Source organism: Xiphophorus hellerii, chromosome 23, assembly GCF_003331165.1.
Source record: "Xiphophorus hellerii strain 12219 chromosome 23, Xiphophorus_hellerii-4.1, whole genome shotgun sequence".
NCBI lineage: Eukaryota > Metazoa > Chordata > Actinopteri > Cyprinodontiformes > Poeciliidae > Xiphophorus > Xiphophorus hellerii.
Window position 1 is genome coordinate 17,560,906 of NC_045694.1, and position 25,909 is coordinate 17,586,814.

The following is a 25,909-nucleotide window of genomic DNA, read 5'->3' on the forward strand; positions in this document are numbered from 1 at the left end:
CAAATGAAGAAATAGGGAGTAATTTAAAACATTTCTTCAATTCAGCTAAAATATTTCAAAAGAGGTGATTTCCAAAGAGGTTTAGCGTCACAGAGACTTTATCAAACAGTGGATGAACCCTCACCCTAACAGAATGAGGAATAATCTCTCAAGTGTTGTGTCAGGGCTTTTTTTTATTTTTTAAGAAACATGTCTTTCAGATGTAGTTAATTTGCTGTACAACGGATATTGTGCCTTTCTTAGCACTTCTCTTGCCAAATTTTTTTTTTTTTTTGATAAAACGATGTAACTAAATTTGCTGACTAAATTGCACCGTGTAAAGAAAGTCTGAGTTTTATTTTTATATATATATTTTTAGCATTCTCATGAGCTTTCCTTCCCGCTGATATTCCCCGATTTACCAATAGGTGGTGCAATGATTCTGCATTGCACCACTTTCTCAAACTTTCAGTTGCGTCACCTGCCCTACTTCCGGTTTGCTAGTCTTCCGACACATCTCGTGACAGCTTTTTTTTTTTATTTACCACCAAACAAAGAGGAATAAACAGCGACTCCTGCCTGTATATAGCGCTTCAGAAGCGATTCTTTATCATTAAACATGTATTTTCGGTAATAAACCAGTAGTTAAAGCCGCACCAAAGGACGAACCGGGATGTGGCGAGTTCAAGGTTTTGTCGGAAGAGGTGAGAGAAATGTCATTGACCATAGAGAAATGAAAGTTTTTATTTTACACTTTTATCTTACACTTTATCTTTTTATGGCTAGCTAGTTAGAGGTAAACTCGTACTAATTATGGTTTCTATGTAGCATTTTTAACGCACTATTTTGCGTTAAAGCAAGTCATGCCTTGCTTTCTATCCGCTTGAAGGTTTGTTTTTGTTCAGTGAAGCTCACTTCCTGCCTCAAGCCTAATTTCATCCTAATTTCTATCCAGTTTAAGAGGCGGAGTCTGAGCAGGAACAAGACAATGTTTTGTATCAGAGAAAAGCATAAAAAGCTACTGAGCACTAGAGAGTGAGGAACATTGGTTTGAAGGTCTGTTTAAGAAAAGATGGTGATAATAAACACCAGGGGTAGACATTCAAATTAAACAAATACATATTGTAGATTTTAAGGAAATTCACTAAGGGTTCAAAGAAGCATAAAGACCAGCTATGGAGAGCAAGTTTTGTCTAAAAGCCAAAAAATCCTACTGAATTAAGCTACTTTGTGTTATCGCAAAAAAATTAATTTTCACAAAATTGATCTTAAGCCTATATTTAGTGTAGAAAAAAGTCAGGTCAGACAAGTTTATGTTTTGTTGTGACTGAACAGGAGTTAAAGTGATTCAGGTGCTGAAATGTGTTGTACATTTTGCTGTTTCACTTTCACAAACATGATTAGGGTTTTACAAATCCTAAATTATGTTTTAAGGAATATTTTGGCAGTGTATGATGATCCTGTCAGGATTTTAGCAGTCTTAAGTATTTTTCACACTCCTGCTGGCTCTGTTGCTTTTACCGGGAGTGGTAAATTTCTGCACCTGGCAATAGCAGCTCATTTCACAGAAATACATGTTTTTGTAAAAGTTACATAATTGTAGCTTTAATGGCTTCCGGAGGGATTTTTGTAGTTTCATTATTTAGGACTACAAAGTGCATGTTGTAGCTCTGGGGATTTAATAAGCTGTTTATCTATAAAATGAAAACCTGGATATTTGAGATTAACTGAGTAACTCTTGCTGTTTTTTCCCCACTCTGCCACCATGCAGCACTCCATCGTTACCATGGCAGCGGTACCTTACGACTCCCCCAGAACCACCATGTGGAGGACGAGGTCATCAGTGGCTCAGCTGCTCTCTCTACTTCTCGACACTCGTTCGACAACAGGTGCCTTCCCCTTCATTGCTTCTGTTTCACTTTTTACACTTCCTCCATACTTTGACGACAAGATTATTGGTTTTAAAATAATAACTCAGCATTTTAAACATTTCTATTTTGTCTCCAAAGCTGTTGGTACAGTTATTTAATTCATGAGGTTTGGATGAATTTAAACCTCAGATACAGTTTTTTTCTCTATCCGTTACAGTTCCTTTAGCCTGTTGCATCGATGCAGATTCATTTTCAGCTGCTTGCATCAGCCAGCATCATCGGCGTGTGTGCTTTAGTACAAGCAGCGTTAACAGAAAGCAGAAATAAACCGAGGCTGGTCAAACTGAAAATTCCCGATGTTGTGTACTGTGAGATTAAAATAAAGAGGGATGTATCTTTTTTTTTTCTTCTGTTAATATGCAGATCCCAGGAGGATGATGGAAAGAGGAGGAAGAAAGAAAAGACGTTTCAGTTTCATGCCGAACTTCCAAATTACACAGCCCTGGATGCTGTGGGATGGGTAGGTCTCTGTCAAAGATTGATATCTTTAGATATCAACAGCGACTCAAAGATATGTTTGTGTTTAAAAATATATATGTTCCAATATTGAGTTTGTAGTAATTGGCTTGTGGTAATTTATCAGAAAGATGTAAAAAGTGTACACACTCAAAGTCTGGCTTTCTGTTTGACATAAATCAATAATCGGAGGACTAATTTTAATCGCACTAAACAACGTAAAACCAGGAAGTGAAAGCCCCTGAGCTTAGTGCCACAATGCCGACCACTTCTGGAATACTTTCAGGGTTTCCTGGCACAGGCACAGTGGAGATGTTCTCGTGACGGTGGCTTTCTCCACAGGGAGCGGTGGCCGTGCTGTTTATGCAGATCTGCAGAAGGATCCACTCCAGGTTTTCTTCAGGCAGCGAGCCCAGTCCCAGCGCTGGAACCCTGACAGCTCCCCCGTCCCTGCAGAAATGCGGATACCGCGTCCTGCTGGAAATCTGTGAGTCTTTCTGGCACCATTGTAGTAGTACGCCCACACCAACTAAACTCTGATATTATTACATTAAAATCACTGCCAAAATTCATGAGATGTTTAACAGTCTCCATCCCATAACCCCTTTTTCCTATACCCTTGTGTAATCAGTATTCCAACACAGCAATGTTGTTTGTTGTCAGCAGTATCAAGACGTGACGTCCTGCCCAGAGGAAGAAATGTCTTGTGTCTCCAGGCTGTGCCAGAGGGACAGAATCAAGATCAGTCCCCATCTCAAAGCAGCAACAGCAGTGGAACTATTGACAGTTCCCTCTCCGACCACCAGGAGGAGCTCTTGGGCAAGAATCCACTGACACCTGGTTTGTTCTGTGGTTTAATGTCAGATTCTGTGAAATAATGCCACTCTTGATGTTTTAGTACAATATTAGATGAGGATGGAGTTTAACACACGTTATGTCTCTGACACACAGAGGAACCACATTTGAGTTCTCCCCTGCAGACTGAGATCAACCAAAAACGCACAGATAACAAAGACGAGGTGAAACTTCGGAAAGATTGTCTTTTCAAGTGTTCATAACCAGACCCAATCAAGTTGAAATCTTATTTTTATTGTTGTATCTTTATCTTTGTCTATGTTTTTAGGAAGTGTCACATAAAGAGAGGCTGACAGAAGCAGCGCTCAACCTCAGAAGTGTGGGGGACACCAGCGTACCTGTAATCCTGAACATCATTGGTAAAGATTTACTGAGAAATTCAGCTCAGAATATCACCCAAACCTTCATGTGTCGACACCTTTGTCCATTTGTTTCTCTGTATATGCAACAGGTCTAGAAAGTGCCAAGAGAAAAAACGATGAGGAAGCTTTCTGCTGCTTTCTAGCGTCAGCTCAACACGGCTACAACAAGGCGCAGTTTAACACTGGGGTGTGCTACGAGAAGGGCAGAGGAGTCAGCAAGAACAAGGAGAAGGTAAGACCATTGTTCATTTTTATGATACTTGCTAATCTTGACACAATAAGATTAGCAAAAAAAAATAAACAATTGTTTATAATTTCAGTTAAATCATGCCTATGTCATAGATGACCATAAGAAAAACCAGAAATGCAGTTCTTAAAATATAAATATACCAGATGTTATGTGTCAAATCCTAAACTTATTTATTGCAAAGTCAATGTGCATGTTATCTATAATATAGAGTTCAATCAGAGCTGATGCACATTCTAAAACTGAGTAAAATGTTAGTTTTTATCTCTGCTATACATCACATTAGTTGAATTTGTTTCATTCATATGAAGGATGTTAATGCTTAGGCATTCTTCCATTCCTTAAAAACGGTTTGATTAAAAAAAAAATTTAATAAGGTTACTTACACATGTGCACCTTTTTTGGTTTATTAACTAATTTTTTTATTCTTTCTTCCCTACCCCCCATTTTTTCAAGCCCTTAGTTTCTCTTTTTAGTTACAGTTGACACTTATCGAAACGCAGGCTATATTTACATTAATATTTTTGATTACATTTAATCTGAACCTATATCTGTGTATTAATGTATTTATTTTCATATTGAATTATTCATTTTGAACCTGATTTTAATATTTTAAGTGTTTGTCTTTTCTCTTTAAGGCTCTTCACTACTACAAGCTTGCGGCCATCAGTGGCCATAAACAAGCTCAGTATCGCTATGCAAAGCTGCTGCTAGCCAGCAGGGGGCATCAGAGTACAGAGGAGGTGAACACAGCCATTCAGTTACTGGAAGAAGCAGCTACAGCTGGGCTCACAGAGGTAAAAATCATGACAGGGATTCTTTAAAACTTCAAACCCTCTATGTGATAATCTTTGCAGTTACAGTATTGAGATACTGTTAAGTAATTAATGAGTAACTTACTTTATAGTCTTGTCTTTAAGATTTGCTAAACTTTTTCATTAAAATGATGCCTTTTTCGGAGCAGCACAGCAAAACTAAGACAATTAATTTATTTGATTCTATGTTGATTTAATGTGTGCTCGATCACACCATTGTGGAAGGTTGGATAATTTAGCGTTTTCTTTTGGTTGTGAAAAACAAAAATAATTAACTTAAAAGCATTCATAAAAGCCCAAATTTCAATAATTTTTTTTTCTTTAAAAATCTTTGGTTATCTAACTTGACTAAGAGAATTATAAACATTGCAATTAACCATATTATGCTCATAAGTTTGAATAATTAAGAAAAATGTTGGGATCACAGAATAAAAATATGATTTTTTTTTATAATGGCAGCTTCTGGACTTAATTATTCTATAAACATAATAAGACAAGAACTCCTTAACACAGGGGTGTCAAACTCCAGTGCTCAAGGGCCACTGTCCTGCAGTTTTTAGATGTGCCACAGGTACAAAACACTGGAATGAAATGGCTTAATTACCTCCTTCTTGTGTAGATCAGTTCTCCAGAGCCTTACTAAAGATCTAATTATTCTATTTGGGTGTGGTGCAGCAGAGGCACATCTAAAAGTTACAGGGCAGTGGCCCTCCAGGACTGAAGTTTGACACCTGTGCCTTTTTCCTTTTCTGTTATTTAGGCTCAGATCTGCCTGGCCTCTTTTTACTCTCAGCATCCTGCCAAAAATGTGCGCAAGTCCATTCAGTACCTGAAGATGGCAGCAGAGAGTGGAGTGAGTCCCCTTCTAGATAATTCCACTATAGATGTTTATCAGTCGCTTTTACTGAGACATCACCCTCCCCAACCTGGTGTATTATCTGAACCAGGCTGCATAGGAAAAGTTCACTACAGACATATTTTACTATATTAGGATTTTGTACAACTTTCTGCTTCAGCTTTGATTATATACTTTTACTGTCACTATTATCACTACTCTTGCAGGATTTCACTGTGTTGGTTCATTTAAAATTGTAGCTGCAATGCAAATAACTCATGAAATCTGTTTGTTAATTTCTGGACCAAAATGAAACTTATAAAACTTAAACTCTGTTTTTTGCTCAGGACAACTCTGCTCTGTTCTTGTTGGGTCAGTGTTACGAAAGCGGCATCGAGGTGCAGCAGAATTTAAAGACAGCAGTGGAGTTTTACAAGCGAGCCGCACAAGCAGGAAACAAGCAAGCAAAGAGCTTACTGACGCCTCATAATAATTCATACGGGGGTAGGTTCAACTGATCAATAGAAAACATGTATTGCTCCTTGTTGAGGTATAGTTGTTGTTAATGGCTGTTTTTATGTATTTATTCTCACACTTGATGACGTAGATGTAGCGATGCGCTCCATCCGATCAGCTCCCTGCTTCTCTGTGGCCGACAGCTGGCGCCAGCCGCTTTCTTCTCTGGTCCATCATGCCCAGTCCAGTCTCCTCCCTCACTCGTGGAGCACCGGCAGCCTGTGTGCACCTCCGTCACTATCCTCCACACCTGTTCACCTCCATCCGCCCGGCACAGAACGGGGAGTTTGCCAGTGGACAGTAGGGATAGGATAGGTGGCATAAGAAAAAAACAAAGCCAAGCTACATGTACAAGGAATGTATTTCAGTTTGAATGTGGCATCTCTGAAAGGGTCTGTGTTTTGTGTGTATATACCTGTGAGGTCTGAATATGTGGGGTTTTTTTTAGTTTATGTCTGAAAGATGGTTAGAAAACAATCTGACAATGAAAAAGCTCTAGCTCTTTTAGGCTGTGAATGTCTATTTGTTCTCTAATGTGAAAAACCCTTCAGATTGCCTTTGGTTGGGTTTCTCTGCTAACGCACAAGTAGGATTAATCTCTTCAAAAGAACTACAGTTACCAGGAATAATGCTTATCTCCGCTGTGTTGTATCAGTGTCATATTTCAACCCATAACCTGTGGTTAATGTGTCTTTTGTTGTAAAGCAACCATTTCAGAATTGTCGCCTCAGCCAAACTTGCTAACCAGCTGTGCCAGTGTTAATTTTGAGGAGGATGTTTACTCTGTTGAAATGCAAATTTTTAAGTAAAAAAAACTTTTTAAAATTCCAACTGAGTTTCTGACTTTCTGTGAAAGTCTGATATCTAATTTGATTAAACTTAAATAGTCTCTGTGCATGCATGTGTTCTCTTTGGGTAATTGGCACCCACACCAAAGTACCCATTCAAAAACATGACTTTATTTTTAATTAGTTAATTGGTCTTTCTAAATTTTATTTTGCTATGAGCGAGTGTACATGCTTGTTTGTCCTGTGATGGACTAGTGACCTGTCCAGCCTCTCACCCAATGACCTACAGGAGATGGGCACCAGAAGACGATGGATGAACAAACTAGACCTCACAATTTGACATTGATATAAACAACCTTTTATTTTACAATACAGTTTCTATAGTGTCCAATCATCCAAAAAAATTCATCTATAAATTAATTGAAAATATTTTTTTCTACGCTGTAAAATGTTTACTGACAATTTTGGAAATTAGGTCTGAAGAAGGGTGGGAATCTAAAAACGAAAATGTGTTGGAGCCTTGGAACAAGAAGAGAACACGAGAGAGTAAAGAGAAAACTGAAGCTGAACTACGTCTGATGCTTATATTTCCACCATTTCAATATAACAAACCACAACACTGGCGACGAGGATCTCTTTCTGTGCCTTTACCAGCTCCACACGAAACATCTTGATTCTTGCCTGGCTCTTTAAGAGCAGCCGTCTGTGTTCAGTGTGCTGCGTGATGTAACAACCCGATGATGTGTGATTTCATTACCTGAGTTGCAAACTAACTCCGGTAGATTTATTACGGCTGCGTCCCTCCGCTTCGTGCTCCCAGCGTCTTCCGTTCGCGGCTCCTATTGGCCGGTTGCGCTGAGAGAGAGAAGGAGAGGGCTCCACAGCGCCACGCCGCGTAGCTCCGGGGATCATCTGGCGCAGAGAGAGAGCGCACAGCTCGGCCGCCAGCAGCGCAGCGAGCCGCGGGGCTGGTGAGGGCGGAGGGATGATGTGATGCGGGCGGCCAGGCTCAACGCTACGGGCAGGACTGGCACTTAAAAGCAGCGCTTGACACCGGCCCACTACTTTGTGTCTCGTCGTCGTGAGGAGGGAAGGGAGGCGCGGACAGCTGAGCGAAGCGGTGAGTGAATGTAAATAGATGCTCTAACTGAGATGCACTCCCCTCCCAGTGCGGCGGTGGTGATGGGGCTGAAGAGAGACGAGAGATGCGAAAGATCTGCTGCGTCTGCCCTGATAATTAGACCCTAGGTTTCGCTACAACACCAGTATCTACTTTTAATTCCTAACATTTTAGGTACGCGAGATTAGATCAGGCTGTCCCTGGTTTATCAAGGAGGGGGTTTACGGAGGCTGCAAGAAAAGCAGGCGCAGGAATACTCCACCCATGACATCATCGACTTTTGTAAGTTCAATTTCTCCCCAGCTTGTGCTTTCATCTGTTGCATTTCTTTTTTTTCCCCCAGAAGCAGAGCAGCTCAGAGTTGAGGGAGTAGACACGTCATAACTAGCTGGTTTCCTGTAAAATGTGTTATGATTAATCCAGGAAAACTGTTTTTGATATTAGATAATGAAATCTTCAGGTAAAATCACTCTTATGTGTGCAAATTGATTTGGAATCAACAGAAGATTCTGATGTTTTTCTCCACAGTTATAGAGACGATGGTAGAATTTGTACGTCAAAAATATTGCATTTCGTTTTTTCAAGTACATTTGTGAGAAAGGTCATGACCAGTGGGGAGAATTTCCTTATAAACTCAAATTCGAATGTACGTTACAGTTTAAAAGAATTTAAACTCAGACTGAGATGATGTTCAGAGATTCTGCTGGTAACATCTTTCCTTCTCCTGAATAACTTCCCCTGACATGATGCACAGCAGATTTATTGAGGACGACTTTGCAGGAATCATAACAGCCTCTTTGTGTTGACTGTGTCCCACTGTCCTGCAAACTGCTGTGTCATTCTGCTCCCTTTCTCCCTGTAATAACCCTCCTTTCTCCTCCTCTCCCTGCATCCTGTCTCTGTCCTACTTAGCCCGTAACTACGAGAGAACTGTCTGCATCGCAGAGGGGAGGGTTTCAGGCGGAAAAGGCTGCCGTTTGTGTGTTGATGATGCAGTTTGTCCACCTGATCAGTAACAATGTGAAGCTACAATAGTTTTTACTAACATTTTGAGTTGGGTTTGTGGAATTTACTGTATACAATGTCACTTAACCAAAACTCTTGAGAACTTTTAGAAATTTGTCAAGCTGCTACTAAAAACCTAAATATAATTTATTTTAAGTGACCACCCATCACACAATACTGTGCAAGTGTGAAGTGGAAAGAAAATTTGATTTTCAAATTTACATGAAAAAATATATCTAAAAATGTTTGCATGCATTTGTTGTCAGGCCCTCTGAGATATTACATTGTAGAACCTGCAGTCCCTAATAATAATGAATTATAATTGTACAAACTTTACACAAATGGATACTGATATTTTTGTCCATTCTTTGTTAAATAGCTCATTTTCTGTTGTATTCATTTTCATATCTTGCCACATATTCTGAATTAGATTTATGTCTCCACTTTGAGTAGGCCATTCTCACTGAATAATATGCTTTGATCTAAACCATTCCATACCTCTGGCTTCATGTTTAGGGTTGTTGTTCTGCTAAAACATGAACCTTCATTCTCAGCTTCAAGTCTTTTGTGCTCTCTAAGATGTTTTATTTCAGGATTGACCCATTTTCCCATTAAGATTGATCAGTTTCCCTAACCCTGTTAAAGAAAGCACCTCCACAGCATTATGTGTTTTACTGTGGAGACACTATGTTCAGGGAGGGGCTGGTGTCAGTTTTCCTGCAGGTAGTAACAGTTCAGTTTAATTCTTATCTTACCAGACCAACCGTTTCATGTTGGATGTATTCTTATGGCTTTCTTTTTTCTTCTCACACTTCTATAAAAGTCAGGTTTGTGAAGAGCACAACTAATAGTCCTGACATTAGATCTTTGCAGCTCCTCCAGGTTGGCTGTTTTTTTGATTAAGTGATGAATTTATTAATTAAAGTGAGTGTGGTCATTGTTGGGAATATTGATCAATGAGTGAATGATATGCTGGGTTTTTCCAACCATAGTTTGTAGCTGAATACCAATCTGTGAAAGCAGCGATGGCCATTTAGCAGTGAGAACAGAAGCTGGGTGTTGCAGGCTTTGACTGGTCCGCTGCGTACCGATGTATTTGTAGGGCTTGTTGAGCTTGACGAGCTGCGTGAGGCAGCGCTCCAAGATGGCGCCCGTCCACTTGTTCACATCGAGTCTGGCTGTAGTCGTCTCCCCCCCAAGACGCTCTCGATGCCATGACGCAAAAACTGTGTCTATTTTTTACATGTGAACTCAAGAACTCTCATAAATCGCATGAAAAAATTGATAAAATTGTTAAATAAGCTTCCGAGACCGTTTCTAAGCAGACTAACGGAAATAAATTGTTTTTACCTCTTTGACGACGTTCTCCGCCTCCTCTGAGTTGAATGAACCCTGAAAAACATCACAGAACATCAGCAGTAAATCAACAGGCCGAGTAGTCAGACAACAGCCGGACAAAATCAGTTACTTTCAGTAAAATCCTACTGGAGCTGCTGGGATTGGCTATGTTAGCCGGTTTGCTTCCAGCTAACTCCTCCCTTCTAACGTCCGCAAACCAAAATGAAATACCGGCTCAGACACCAATCTCGCTGCCGTCCTATCCCGGCGAGCTGTCCCCGCTTCTAGCCGTCTTTCGACTCCGTTAAATGGAAGAAAACTGGTAGACGAACCGGTTTAATGAGAGAAAAAGCCGAGTCTGGTCCAAACTTCATGACTGGATGCATGAGAGGAGGCGCTGCTGCCACCTGCTGGTGACTCCGAGAAAAAAAAAACTTCTCAAATAGAAGTCATTTTTCTATCAGCAGTAAAAATGGAATAAAACATGAAGTTTCATTCCATTAAAACATATATTTCATAAATAATTATCTCTAAATTAGCTGCTAGTTATTTCTTTACTGTCTGACCCAAACATGGTTCTGTATTTTTTTCTATTTTTCACTTTGTGCTTTAATAATTTCTACATGTACAGGATATCATAAAGATGCAGCAACACAATCTGATTGTATAATAAAATAAAAAAGCAAGAAAAGAAAATTGTAATATTGAATATTTTAACATTACAATAAAATTAATCTAAAAAACTACTAGTGAAAATATTTTTAAATCCAACCAAATTAACCGTAATATATCAATTATTTAAAATCCTAGGGAATAAGATATGCAAAATAAAATGAAATTGAATTTAACAAAAATATGAAATCTTGAATAAGTTAAAACCTATAAATAAGGCAAGAAAAAATAAATCTAATAAACCAAAAGTAAACTAAGCTACAATACATTGTATATTTTAAAAATGTCTTTAATTCAAATATTTTGTGAAATAAAATAATCTGTATATTCGAATACTTTAATTACTCAACTCTAATCTGTGAACAAATTTGTGATATTTTCTCATTTTCCATCAACTATTTTACTGATAATTGTTTAAAGTGTGGTTGTGTTTAAAAAACATTTTTTCAGTTTTCATCTCTTCCTCCGTGTCTTTAACATCCAGGTTTTCTTTTCAATAAGCCGATAAAGCAGGAAAGTGTTGATGTTCAGTAAAAACAAACATTCAGCTTCACATCAAAACCTCTTACTGTCAATAAAACATCTAATATAGAAAAATAGACATTTTTCAAAAGAGTGAGCTGACTGTTGATGACATCATCAGTCACAGAGGCTCTATATGACTGTCAGGCAGAACTTCTCCCTCACTCTGCATCTCAAATCGGTTGGATCAGGTCGGCATCGTGACGAATCGCTTCGTACGATTACGACAACTTCGAAAGAGAAACAAATTCCCAGGAATTTCTAATATTCCTAATGATCAGTTCAGAAATACTATATCATGTTCTTCCACGTTGGTTTCCTACTTGGATATGTAATTACTACTACAATGAAGAAGTTCAGCAGCTGGTACGCTGCTGATGCTGATTTGGAGGAGAACAGCAGTGAAATGGGGGTGGAAACACCAGAAGACTGCTTGGTTTTCACTGTTCCCCAACACAGAAGCAATCTGGATGGAAACGTTAGCTCAAAGGATGAGAACGCAGAACCCCAATCCTCTGCTAATGCTCATACAGTCAGGACATCTGATAAACACGAGAGTTCGATCCAAACAAACTGCAAAGATGGACGAACCGTTGAAAACGTAGAACATGTGTTGACCATCGCCAGTGGTTCTGCTGACTCTTTTGTTGAAGAGTGTGCCCAAATGAAATCAGCTGCTGTTCTTGAACCCTTTGGAGTACATGCAAAAGCTTGGACTCTTGTTCAAGAATGAGGGAAAATTGGCGCGGGAGATGGACAGACCGGATGCAAGACTGACTCTTAATAAAATGATAGAAAACTTGGATTTAATCACATCCTGAACTAAATGGTTTTAATCTTGGTGTACCACACGGACGCCATTCTGGCTCACTTGGTTTTTCAGTCAAAACCCAAAAGTTTTTACACATCAGAAGCTTTTATTTTATAGTCTTCATGAAGCACCACATTGAGGCTGTTTAGAGCCATTAATATTATCACTAAATTAATTTTTACTGTGAGCTAAAAACAGAAACAAAGTAATAGTCATAACAGAAGGCACCCGTCTCTTGTTCTGTTTTTAGTAGGTAAGAAAAATGAAGAAAATAGTAAAAAATTAGAGCTGAGTGAAGCTGACACCACACCCACGTCAAAAAATTCAGCTAATAGTCTGAGTGGTTAGTGCTCCGTTTGTGCAGGTTTGCGCCGTTAAAAGTTTCGTTTGTGCAGCTTTGGTTTCTGAAATATTAAAAATTATTTTTTAGGTCATCCAGAGTTCACCATCCCCCCATCTTGCTCCAAAACAAACCAAACTGGGCTACTTCGTTAGGGCTCCGTTGGTGCAGCTTTTGTTGTTGAGATATTAAAGGTTATAATTTTGGCCGATAACGTCACCAGCCCCCCATCTTGCTCCAAAACAAACCAAAGTGGGCTACTTCGTTAGTGCTCCGTTTGTTCAGGTTTGTGCAGTTAAAATTGTCGTTTGTGCAGCTTTCGTTTATGAGATATTAAAAGTTATAATTTTGGCTGATGTCGTCACCAGCCCTCCATCTAGCTCCAAAGCAAACCAAAGTTGGCTACTTCGTTAGTGCTGTTAAAATTTTTGTTTGTGCAGCTTTTGTTGTTGAGATATTAAAGGTTATAATTTTGGCCGATTACGTCACCTCCCCCACCCCCTTTCTTGCTCCAAAACAAACCAAAGTGGGCTACTGCTCAGTTTGTGCCACTATTTCTTATGAGATATTACATAATTTTCTTTCAGACAATTGACTTCACCTAAATTTATGATTGACCTGCGCTGAACATAACCACATAGCAAGCAGTTATTAATTTCGTATGTTGTGTAAGTTAAATTCTGTGGATTTTCAGCTGTTGTACAATGTGTACCTTCTTTTGTTTTAAACTTCAATAAAGGTTTAGAACAAGAAGAAATTTGTCTCATTTCAAGAAATGTTTTTAGATAGTAATGTTTTCTCACCAATATAGCTCTCTCCACAATAATTGAATCCTGTCAATAGAGGGCATTCATCCTTAACCATAACGTAATGTGTATAATTTGTATGACTGTTCAACTGTGCTTTAGTTTCGGAGGTGGTCTGAACAATTATATTCACATTGTTGACAAACTTTCTGCTGATTATGCAGCAAAAGGGTAAAAAACGACAAAAAAAATATTTTGTTAAAGAAATAAGCACAATGAAGAATGAACATGGCAATGCGGACAGCAGCAGCAACGTGGGAATGACGGGAAATTTCATGGAAACGAGTAACTGTGAAGCAGCGAGTGTTTTGGTCAGCTCAGATCTGGCTGAGGACAATTTGGCAGATCGTTGCTACCAAGACGACAGTCAAACAATTGTTAATCCTTATTCAGTCAACATTTGCAATTTTTCCAACTCGTTCAACAACAGCTGGATGAATGCCGCCATGCACAGCATTCTGAACCTCAACGAAGTGAGAAAGTTTGTGGATCAGTATCCTGAGAAGATCTCTGGAGCTTTTTCAGCAACTTCATCATGCGCCAGTTTTCTCCATCCAAAACTAGATGGAAAATCGAGGTAAACTTTTTACCCCAGAGGAAATCAAAGCAGTTCTGAGAGAGATTAGTGAGAATGAACCAAATATAGGCGCAGGAAACAGGAACAAGTTATAAGACTTTCCGAGGGTTATTTTAGACCGATTGAACCAGAGTGGGATTGAAACCGTGTGCATGTTGTACAGTAATAACAGCTGTGAAAAATGTGCTGAAATGCCAGCCATCTTGGATTTTGGTCCCATCATCACCCTGCCGGTCACTACCGCTTCTCTCCTGAACAACTGGATTTATTTGGCTTCCAGAAAGGATTGTTCCCTCTCCTCATCCAGCTCAGCGACAAACGTCCTCCTCCATGACACTGACGTGATGACCTTGCATCTGCCACGGTTCGGTGGTCTTGACAGAGATAGGTGTCTTGATTAATTTGAAAAACACAAGACCAAATGACACCATGGCATCTCTCTTTGAACAGCGAGTTCTCTGAAGAAATGCTGCAGCTCTTCTAGAATAGAGAACATCTACATCCTCGACACAACAGACGTGATCAGCATGTTCCTGCATCGACAGCTCAATGATGAAGATGGCGGACTGCTTCTGACTCCCAGTGCAACCATTGTAGTTCCTTTAGAAAGGGGAACCCAATTGTTCTGTCTATCCTCAGTCATCTGCTGTGAAATCCAAAATTCCCAGACGTACAATTTTTATACATATGTGATTTGTGGACAAGCGGTATATAAAATTGAAGATGAAATGGTAACCGATACAGATGAGGGCTGTGTAGAAGACATGAAGAGAAGAGGATTCATCTACTTCTACGAGAAGTACGGAGAAGGATAGGACAGATTTAGCTTTCAGGAAAACAATTGCAACTGTGGAATCGAACCAACTGTGCTAATGGTGGTGAACTGTAGAAACAAAGATATCTATAGAAAATATTATCTGGTGTATGAAGACTCGACAGACGATGAAATGAGCAGCCATGATCAGGAAATTAACGGAGAATGTAGCAGAAGTATCAATTTGGAAGAGTCAGAGTCAGTCAACGAGGACCAAGAAACTCACCACCAAAATGGAAACAATTTTCTTGACCTTTTTGTAGATCTGCGCACAATTTATTTCTTATTTCGGCTGGGTTTTTTTGTTTCCTTTATTTACTTCTGCTACATGCTTAGCCTTTTCTTTCAGTCATTTTGATTGGCTGGTCTTTTCTTGTGCCATCATTTGCTTTATTTCGCTGGCCATACCACAATCACCAAATGCCTGAAAAGGTGTGCCCAAATGAAATCAGCTGCTGTTCTTGAACCCTTTGGAGTACATGCAAAAGCTTGGACTCTTTATGAAGATGTCAAGCTAACTTTTATTTCTGCAGTCAAATAATTACTTCTACTACATTCTTAGCCTTTTCTCTCAATATGTTTGTTTAGTTTGTCCTTTCTTGTGCTGTCATTGGCTTTATTACTGTATTAAACTAAGCACTGACATCTTTTGTAAATGGTGCGTAAACTTTACCAGTTGTACTGGTTCTCTGTGGGGGCTCCGGCTGCCCCAAAAAGTCTAAAGGCTTTTACGCTAGGTTGAGTTGCAGTGGAGCAGTTTGCAGTGCGAGGCGGCCGGGATGAAGTTCAATGCCTCCAAATCCGAAAGTTTTGAGCTGGAAAGGGTAGAGTGCCTTTTCCATGTCAGGAGTGTGGGGTGTCCTGCCCCAAGCAGAGGAGTTAAAGTATCTCGGGATCTTGGGCGAGGCGTAGGGTATACCCATGTTTGGAGGCCTTGAGTCTTCGATGCGGCTGTCGCGGGTTCGACTCCCGGACCCAGCGATGTTTGCCGCATGTCTTCCTCCCTCTGCTTCCCCCTTTCCTGTCAGCCTACTTTCATATAAGGGACACTAGAGCCCACAAAAGACCCCCTGGAGGGGTACAAAAAAAGAGTATCTCGGGATCTTGTTCACGAATGAGGAAAAATTGGAGCGGGAGATGGACAGACTGGATGCAAGTCTGACTCTTAATAAAATGATAGAAAACTTGGATTTAATCACACCCTGAACTAAAGGATTTTAATCTTGGTGTACCACACAGACGCCATTCTGGCTCACTTGGTTTTTCAGTCAAAACCCAAAAGTTTTTACACATCAGAAGCTTTTATTTTATAGTCTTCATGGAGCAACCCCTATGCATTGCATGGCACCACAGACAGACCGTTTAGAGCCATTAACATTATCACTAAATGAATTTTTACTGTGAGCTAAAAACAAAAACAAAGTCATCATGATAACAGAAGGCACCTGTCTCTTGTTCTGTTTTTAGTAGGTAAGAAAATGAAGGAAATGGTAAAAAATTAGAGTTGCAGCAAATTCAATGAATTAGCATAGAAGCCCCTTTGATTCTCATCTGTCAGAGTAAAAGTTTGACAATAAACTTTAAGCAGGTAAACATAATGTTAAATGTGTTTCCATCAAAATAACAGGAATAAAGGTGTTAAAACATCCATCTTTATTGGGGCCTGCCCATAGCAATGCATAGGGATGCAACCCCTATGCATTGCATGGCAGGCACCTATTGTTCTACACCTCATTGGGGCCTGCCCATAGCAATGCATAGGGATGCAACCCCTATGCATTGCATGGCAAGCACCTATTGTTCTACACCTCAAAATAACTGCTGCTTCCTATTACCGTTAATGCAACTCGTATTGCTGCGTGCCCCCTCACAATATACTGTATATATCAAAACGTGTGGCTCAATCCCGTGAGGGGAGCTATTACTTTTGTTGGCATTTTGAGTAACTGAGGCGACATAATTAACAAAAAAAAAAACCTAGCCAAATTTAACTCAAAACAAAAGTCTAACTGACACAAAATAATGTCAGTTAGATTCAAAATAATAGACAGAGAATTTTGTCTGCCTCTCTGAGCTGCTCTTTAGAACACAATGATGGCAGAACGGCAGAACTACAGACATTGTGGAACAACTGCTATAAACTCATTGCATCTCTGAATGGTGCTGTTTATGTTATATCTTATATGCATATCATCTAGTGGTGGCAAAAGCAACAAAAAACTAGTATGTCCTGGACTTAAGATGGAGTACATGCACACATATTCCTGACATTAAACTAATTTATCTTCGGTGTGATTCCAGTACCGAAAAATGAACTTTATACCAGGTGAGTCTCTCTAAAAATCAAAAATCAGGAGGAGCGTGACAGATGGAACATGCTGTGAGTCAAAATAAGGAGCAACAAGGATTTTTAGCATGACGTCTGCGCGAACGTTTGCTCATTGCAGCGCGACGTCTTTTCTCTTCATTGCAAATGTTGCAGCCGGGTAAAATTGGTGGTCTTGGGACCTTGGGAGATTCGTGACGTTTGGTGAAATCGTCCCCTCGGACCGATCTCTTTTCATGGCACCGGTCTTCTAATGCCGCTTTTGTTTCCACAGAAGTTGAATTTTTAGACTCCACTGTCTCCTTTTCAGAGCAAACTTCCCCAGCCGGAGACGTTTGCTCTTCAGAAACACTGGATGAATCGTTCTCTTCTACAGAGTAGAAGTACTCTTCAAGAGTACTGTCCTCTGAAAATTCACTGCAAACTTCTGCTGCATTTTCTCTGGCCAGAGAATCCAGAAAATCCTTCTCCGGTTCCCCAACTGGAGAAGGACTGAAAAGATAATCATCGAACGTGTCGTACTCAGAGACAGTGCACTCGTCCTGATGGTTCAGATTTTTCTCACCTTCACCTTCTCACCAGCAACCTTCTCCAGCCGGAGAAGGTTTGAAAAGATACGCATCAAACTCCTTGTACTCTGTCCACTCATCCTGGGAGCTTCTGGCTTGAAATTCGATACCTGGAAGTAGTTGGTTAAAAACTTTCCTCACTCCTGTGGTAATCAAATATCCAAAGCCAAAAGTCAGGAGGAAAAAAAAGGTGGCTAAGACTTCTTCCATACTAAAATCGTTGAAAAACACCGTCATAAGGGTCCAAGAGCTGCTTGTTTAATACCTGATGTTTTGAGATGTAAGCATTCATAACCCCAGATGTTCTTTGATCTATGACATAGATCTGTCATAGAAGAGGTTATAGCTACAATGAGCTCACTGTAGTTCTGGGGGAATGTCTTGCTTCTGACCGTTGCTATGGAAACGGTTAGATCAGTTCTGCATGACTCAAACTATTAACCCTTTGCAACTGCGTCACTTAATCATTCGAGGCAAATAATTAATCATGACGGACGTTGGAAGTGTATATTTCAGGAGGCTAGGGATTAAAACAGGGATTTTAATAGTTAAATATTAAGTTTAGATTGACAATGGTATATTAAAATCATTAATTTAAGTAGGGTTTTTCATCATTCTGTCAGGCTTAAAATTTTGAGTCATAACTTAAAAATATCTTAAAAGTAAAATTAAATGTAACTTACAGACATTTGCTGCTGCTGTTGTTGTAAAATGTGACAAGAAATGTTGCCTGCTTGGAGAAGAGCTACGAAGAAATAATTTTGGTTTAATAATTTTATAACTGTTACCACAGAGGAGGGCTGAGTTGGCAGTTGGAAAACTACAATGATGGAGGAACTCTGACTGACTACAGAAGGAGGCTGAATGTTAGAACTACAGACACGGCAGAATGTTTTGGGCAATATATAACTGATTTACCCCAACCACTGTTACACATGGGATTAGTGTTGACATTTAAAATGAAGCTTACTGAAAATTTCGAAAATAAAAGCCTCTCAGGTTTCCTCTCAGGTTTGTGCACCCCCACAGGCGGTGCAATAATATTAGCCTGTATTATCTTTACCTCTCAGGTTAGTGCACTGCCTTGCACAGCAAGGCAATGCGTTAGCATTAGCACAAATATTAGCATTTCACTTTCTTCCACTATGAGCCTTTCCCCTAACATAAGCATTTTAGCTATTTCTTATACATTAGCTATGCTTAGTATACTCAATGGAGGAAGTGAGAAAGTTTGTGGATCAGTATCCTGAGAAGATCTCTGGAGCTTTTTCAGCAACTTCATCATGCGCCAGTTTTCTCCATCCAAAACTAGATGGAAAATCGAGGTAAACTTTTTACCCCAGAGGAAATCAAAGCAGTTCTGAGAGAGATTAGTGAGAATGAACCAAATATAGGCTCAGGAAACAGGAACAAGTTATAAGACTTTCCGAGGGTTATTTTAGACCGATTGAACCAGAGTGGGATTGAAACCGTGTGCATGTTGTACAGTAATAACAGCTGTGAAAAATGTGCTGAAATGCCAGCCATCTTGGATTTTGGTCCCATCATCACCCTGCCGGTCACTACCGCTTCTCTCCTGAACAACTGGATTTATTTGGCTTCCAGAAAGGATTGTTCCCTCTCCTCATCCAGCTCAGCGACAAACGTCCTCCTCCATGACACTGACGTGATGACCTTGCATCTGCCACGGTTCGGTGGTCTTGACAGAGATAGGTGTCTTGATTAATTTGAAAAACACAAGACCAAATGACACCATGGCATCTCTCTTTGAACAGCGAGTTCTCTGAAGAAATGCTGCAGCTCTTCTAGAATAGAGAACATCTACATCCTCGACACAACAGACGTGATCAGCATGTTCCTGCATCGACAGCTCAATGATGAAGATGGCGGACTGCTTCTGACTCCCAGTGCAACCATTGTAGTTCCTTTAGAAAGGGGAACCCAATTGTTCTGTCTATCCTCAGTCATCTGCTGTGAAATCCAAAATTCCCAGACGTACAATTTTTATACATATGTGATTTGTGGACAAGCGGTATATAAAATTGAAGATGAAATGGTAACCGATACAGATGAGGGCTGTGTAGAAGACATGAAGAGAAGAGGATTCATCTACTTCTACGAGAAGTACGGAGAAGGATAGGACAGATTTAGCTTTCAGGAAAACAATTGCAACTGTGGAATCGAACCAACTGTGCTAATGGTGGTGAACTGTAGAAACAAAGATATCTATAGAAAATATTATCTGGTGTATGAAGACTCGACAGACGATGAAATGAGCAGCCATGATCAGGAAATTAACGGAGAATGTAGCAGAAGTATCAATTTGGAAGAGTCAGAGTCAGTCAACGAGGACCAAGAAACTCACCACCAAAATGGAAACAATTTTCTTGACCTTTTTGTAGATCTGCGCACAATTTATTTCTTATTTCGGCTGGGTTTTTTTGTTTCCTTTATTTACTTCTGCTACATGCTTAGCCTTTTCTTTCAGTCATTTTGATTGGCTGGTCTTTTCTTGTGCCATCATTTGCTTTATTTCGCTGGCCATACCACAATCACCAAATGCCTGAAAAGGTGTGCCCAAATGAAATCAGCTGCTGTTCTTGAACCCTTTGGAGTACATGCAAAAGCTTGGACTCTTTATGAAGATGTCAAGCTAACTTTTATTTCTGCAGTCAAATAATTACTTCTACTACATTCTTAGCCTTTTCTCTCAATATGTTTGTTTAGTTTGTCCTTTCTTGTGCTGTCATTGGCTTTATTACTGTATTAAACTAAGCACTGACATCTTTTGTAAATGGTGCGTAAACTTTACCAGTTGTACTGGTTCTCTGTGGGGGCTCCGGCTGCCCCAAAAAGTCTAAAGGCTTTTACGCTAGGTTGAGTTGCAGTGGAGCAGTTTGCAGTGCGAGGCGGCCGGGATGAAGTTCAATGCCTCCAAATCCGAAAGTTTTGAGCTGGAAAGGGTAGAGTGCCTTTTCCATGTCAGGAGTGTGGGGTGTCCTGCCCCAAGCAGAGGAGTTAAAGTATCTCGGGATCTTGGGCGAGGCGTAGGGTATACCCATGTTTGGAGGCCTTGAGTCTTCGATGCGGCTGTCGCGGGTTCGACTCCCGGACCCAGCGATGTTTGCCGCATGTCTTCCTCCCTCTGCTTCCCCCTTTCCTGTCAGCCTACTTTCATATAAGGGACACTAGAGCCCACAAAAGACCCCCTGGAGGGGTACAAAAAAAGAGTATCTCGGGATCTTGTTCACGAATGAGGAAAAATTGGAGCGGGAGATGGACAGACTGGATGCAAGTCTGACTCTTAATAAAATGATAGAAAACTTGGATTTAATCACACCCTGAACTAAAGGATTTTAATCTTGGTGTACCACACAGACGCCATTCTGGCTCACTTGGTTTTTCAGTCAAAACCCAAAAGTTTTTACACATCAGAAGCTTTTATTTTATAGTCTTCATGGAGCAACCCCTATGCATTGCATGGCACCACAGACAGACCGTTTAGAGCCATTAACATTATCACTAAATGAATTTTTACTGTGAGCTAAAAACAAAAACAAAGTCATCATGATAACAGAAGGCACCTGTCTCTTGTTCTGTTTTTAGTAGGTAAGAAAATGAAGGAAATGGTAAAAAATTAGAGTTGCAGCAAATTCAATGAATTAGCATAGAAGCCCCTTTGATTCTCATCTGTCAGAGTAAAAGTTTGACAATAAACTTTAAGCAGGTAAACATAATGTTAAATGTGTTTCCATCAAAATAACAGGAATAAAGGTGTTAAAACATCCATCTTTATTGGGGCCTGCCCATAGCAATGCATAGGGATGCAACCCCTATGCATTGCATGGCAGGCACCTATTGTTCTACACCTCATTGGGGCCTGCCCATAGCAATGCATAGGGATGCAACCCCTATGCATTGCATGGCAAGCACCTATTGTTCTACACCTCAAAATAACTGCTGCTTCCTATTACCGTTAATGCAACTCGTATTGCTGCGTGCCCCCTCACAATATACTGTATATATCAAAACGTGTGGCTCAATCCCGTGAGGGGAGCTATTACTTTTGTTGGCATTTTGAGTAACTGAGGCGACATAATTAACAAAAAAAAAAACCTAGCCAAATTTAACTCAAAACAAAAGTCTAACTGACACAAAATAATGTCAGTTAGATTCAAAATAATAGACAGAGAATTTTGTCTGCCTCTCTGAGCTGCTCTTTAGAACACAATGATGGCAGAACGGCAGAACTACAGACATTGTGGAACAACTGCTATAAACTCATTGCATCTCTGAATGGTGCTGTTTATGTTATATCTTATATGCATATCATCTAGTGGTGGCAAAAGCAACAAAAAACTAGTATGTCCTGGACTTAAGATGGAGTACATGCACACATATTCCTGACATTAAACTAATTTATCTTCGGTGTGATTCCAGTACCGAAAAATGAACTTTATACCAGGTGAGTCTCTCTAAAAATCAAAAATCAGGAGGAGCGTGACAGATGGAACATGCTGTGAGTCAAAATAAGGAGCAACAAGGATTTTTAGCATGACGTCTGCGCGAACGTTTGCTCATTGCAGCGCGACGTCTTTTCTCTTCATTGCAAATGTTGCAGCCGGGTAAAATTGGTGGTCTTGGGACCTTGGGAGATTCGTGACGTTTGGTGAAATCGTCCCCTCGGACCGATCTCTTTTCATGGCACCGGTCTTCTAATGCCGCTTTTGTTTCCACAGAAGTTGAATTTTTAGACTCCACTGTCTCCTTTTCAGAGCAAACTTCCCCAGCCGGAGACGTTTGCTCTTCAGAAACACTGGATGAATCGTTCTCTTCTACAGAGTAGAAGTACTCTTCAAGAGTACTGTCCTCTGAAAATTCACTGCAAACTTCTGCTGCATTTTCTCTGGCCAGAGAATCCAGAAAATCCTTCTCCGGTTCCCCAACTGGAGAAGGACTGAAAAGATAATCATCGAACGTGTCGTACTCAGAGACAGTGCACTCGTCCTGATGGTTCAGATTTTTCTCACCTTCACCTTCTCACCAGCAACCTTCTCCAGCCGGAGAAGGTTTGAAAAGATACGCATCAAACTCCTTGTACTCTGTCCACTCATCCTGGGAGCTTCTGGCTTGAAATTCGATACCTGGAAGTAGTTGGTTAAAAACTTTCCTCACTCCTGTGGTAATCAAATATCCAAAGCCAAAAGTCAGGAGGAAAAAAAAGGTGGCTAAGACTTCTTCCATACTAAAATCGTTGAAAAACACCGTCATAAGGGTCCAAGAGCTGCTTGTTTAATACCTGATGTTTTGAGATGTAAGCATTCATAACCCCAGATGTTCTTTGATCTATGACATAGATCTGTCATAGAAGAGGTTATAGCTACAATGAGCTCACTGTAGTTCTGGGGGAATGTCTTGCTTCTGACCGTTGCTATGGAAACGGTTAGATCAGTTCTGCATGACTCAAACTATTAACCCTTTGCAACTGCGTCACTTAATCATTCGAGGCAAATAATTAATCATGACGGACGTTGGAAGTGTATATTTCAGGAGGCTAGGGATTAAAACAGGGATTTTAATAGTTAAATATTAAGTTTAGATTGACAATGGTATATTAAAATCATTAATTTAAGTAGGGTTTTTCATCATTCTGTCAGGCTTAAAATTTTGAGTCATAACTTAAAAATATCTTAAAAGTAAAATTAAATGTAACTTACAGACATTTGCTGCTGCTGTTGTTGTAAAATGTGACAAGAAATGTTGCCTGCTTGGAGAAGAGCTACGAAGAAATAATTTTGGTTTAATAATTTTATAACTGTTACCACAGAGGAGGGCTGAGTTGGCAGTTGGAAAACTACAATGATGGAGGAACTCTGACTGACTACAGAAGGAGGCTGAATGTTAGAACTACAGACACGGCAGAATGTTTTGGGCAATATATAACTGATTTACCCCAACCACTGTTACACATGGGATTAGTGTTGACATTTAAAATGAAGCTTACTGAAAATTTCGAAAATAAAAGCCTCTCAGGTTTCCTCTCAGGTTTGTGCACCCCCACAGGCGGTGCAATAATATTAGCCTGTATTATCTTTACCTCTCAGGTTAGTGCAGCTGCCTTGCACAGCAAGGCAATGCGTTAGCATTAGCACAAATATTAGCATTTCACTTTCTTCCACTATGAGCCTTTCCCCTAACATAAGCATTTTAGCTATTTCTTATACATTAGCTACGTATGCTTACTATACTCAATGGAGGAAGTGAATGTAAGACAGTATGCTAGTGATACCCACATGCTACTCACAGCATTCATGCTAACATTAGCATTTTGACTAATTTTAGCTTATGCATTAATTTTAACATACTGAATGTTGCAGGTCCATGTTAGTCAACATTCTTGTGATTCTCCACATGCTACTTTGTAATTTTTTAGCTTAGCTAATCAATCAAATTTTATTTGTATAGCACATTTCAGCAGCAAGGCATTTCAAAGTGCTTTACATCATTACAAACACAGAAACACAATGCAACATAGAATCAATAATCAAAACAAAGCATTAAGTCAAGTTCCATCAATAAATTTGTAATTGATTACATTTCAAATACAATTCTAAACAGGTGGGTTTTTAGTTGAGATTTAAAAGAAGTCAGTGTTTCAGCTGTTTTACAGTTTTCTGGAAGTTTGTTCCAAATTTGTGGTGCATAGATGCTGAAAGCTGCTTCTCCTCGTTTGGTTCTGGTTCTGGGGATGCAGAGCAGACCAGAACCGGAAGACCTGAGAGGTCTGGAAGGTTCATACAACAACAGCAGATCTTTAATGTATTGTGGTGCTAAGCCGTTCAGTGATTTATAAACTAACAACAGTATTTTAAAGTCTATTCTTTGAGCTACAGGGAGCCAGTGTAGGGACTTTAAAACTGGTGTTATGTGCTCTATCTTCCTGGTTTTAGTGAGAATGCGAGCAGCAGCGTTCTGGATCAGCTGCAGCTGTTTGATTGATTTGTTGGACAGACCTGTGAAGACGCTGTTGCAATAATCAATACGACTGAAGATGAACGCATGGATGAGTTTCTCTAGATCTGGCTGAGACATTAGTCCTTTAATCCTGGAAATGTTCTTCAGGTGATAGAAGGCCGACTTTGTAACTGTCTTTATGCGGCTCTGGAGGTTCAGGTCAGAGTCCATCACTACTCCCAGGTTTCGGGCCTGATCGCTGGTTTTCAGTTGTAATAACTGAAGCTGTGCATTGACTCTAGATCGTTCCTCTTTAGGTCCAAAAATAATAACTTCAGTTTTGTTTCTGTTCAGCTGGAGAAAGTTTTGGCACATCCACACATTGATCTGTTCTAAGCATCTGTTCAGTGATTGGATGGGCTCTGAGTCACCTGGTGACATCGTAATGTAGAGCTGTGTGTCATCTGCATAGTTATGGTAGCTAATATTATTTCCTGTTATAACCTGAGCTAGTGGGAGCATATAAATATTGAATAAAAGGGGTCCTAGGATTGAACCTTGGGGTATCCCACATGTGACCTTTGACCTCTTTGATGAAAAGTTTTCAATTGAAACAAAGAAATCCCTGTTCTTTATGTAGGATTCAAACCAGTTAAGCACTGGACCGGAGAGTCCGACCCAACTCTCCAGTCGATTCAGTAATATATCATGGTCAACAGTGTCAAAAGCTGCACTGAGGTCCAACAGAACCAGCACTGTGGTTCTCCCACAGTCCGTGTTTATATGGATGTCATTGAACACTTTTACGAGGGCGGTCTCTGTGCTGTGGTGAGCACGAAAACCAGACTGGAAGGAGTCAAAGAGGTTGGTTATCGTTAGGAAGCTAGTTAATTGTTTACACACAGCTTTTCAATAACTTTGCTGATGAATGGGAGGTTGGAGATCGGCCTGTAATTCTGCATTAGTGATTTGTCCAGATTGTTCTTTTTTATAAGTGGTTTGATTACTGCTGTTTTCAGAGCCTGCGGGAAAACGCCTGATGAGAGCAATGAGTTTACTATTTGGATCAGATCAGCAGCAATAACAGGCAGGACTTTCTTAAAGAAATGTGTGGGTAAAACATCCAGACAGCAGGAACTGGAGCTTAGTTGACTTATAATTTCCTCTAAGGTTTTATAATTAAGTAGTTGAAATTGGGTCATTTTTCCTGTATTTGTTTTGTTTGGGCACAGCATTGGTACTGACTTTATAGTGGATGTACAGATTAATCC

The 25,909-nt window shown here is 39.9% G+C and overlaps 2 protein-coding genes and 2 long non-coding RNA genes across 9 annotated transcripts in view; 2 read left to right on the forward strand and 2 right to left on the reverse strand.

Moving 5' to 3' along the window:
- The first annotated feature begins 462 nt into the window (after nt 1–462).
- On the forward strand, nt 463–6,823 carry dele1 (DAP3 binding cell death enhancer 1). Of its 3 annotated transcripts, none has more exons than XM_032554608.1 (12): nt 465–683; nt 1,751–1,868; nt 2,274–2,370; nt 2,709–2,853; nt 3,030–3,206; nt 3,318–3,385; nt 3,490–3,580; nt 3,673–3,815; nt 4,469–4,627; nt 5,406–5,498; nt 5,828–5,984; nt 6,088–6,823. In XM_032554608.1, the coding sequence occupies exons 1-12, from the start codon at nt 653–655 to the stop codon at nt 6,309–6,311; spliced, it is 1,503 nt and encodes a 500-aa protein (XP_032410499.1). In that variant the 5' UTR covers nt 465–652; the 3' UTR covers nt 6,312–6,823. The 3 variants fall into 3 exon arrangements, with proteins under 3 accessions (XP_032410501.1, XP_032410499.1, XP_032410500.1); XM_032554609.1 differs by having other exon boundaries at nt 466–683; nt 3,033–3,206; XM_032554610.1 differs by lacking the exon at nt 5,406–5,498 and having other exon boundaries at nt 463–683.
- LOC116714209 (uncharacterized) lies at nt 3,820–4,461 on the reverse strand. The gene is made up of 2 exons (XR_004338024.1): nt 4,000–4,461; nt 3,820–3,955 (listed from the first exon to the last, which is right to left on the reverse strand). It is a non-coding gene; the product is annotated as an uncharacterized LOC116714209 (long non-coding RNA).
- Nucleotides 6,637–10,884, reverse strand: LOC116714208 (uncharacterized). Its single transcript, XR_004338023.1, has 2 exons — nt 10,260–10,884; nt 6,637–7,972 (listed from the first exon to the last, which is right to left on the reverse strand). It is a non-coding gene; the product is annotated as an uncharacterized LOC116714208 (long non-coding RNA).
- apbb2a (amyloid beta (A4) precursor protein-binding, family B, member 2a) overlaps nt 7,212–25,909 on the forward strand; it is a 62,728-nt gene continuing 44,030 nt past the window's right edge. Inside the window, exons 1-2 of one of the 4 annotated variants that reach the window (XM_032554604.1) lie at nt 7,791–7,904; nt 8,079–8,186. The gene's annotated coding sequence lies outside the window, so the exon portion shown is untranslated. Of the gene's footprint in view, nt 7,905–8,078; nt 8,187–25,909 lie in introns of all 4 variants that reach the window. The other 3 variants (XM_032554605.1, XM_032554606.1, XM_032554603.1) reach the window with 3 other exon arrangements.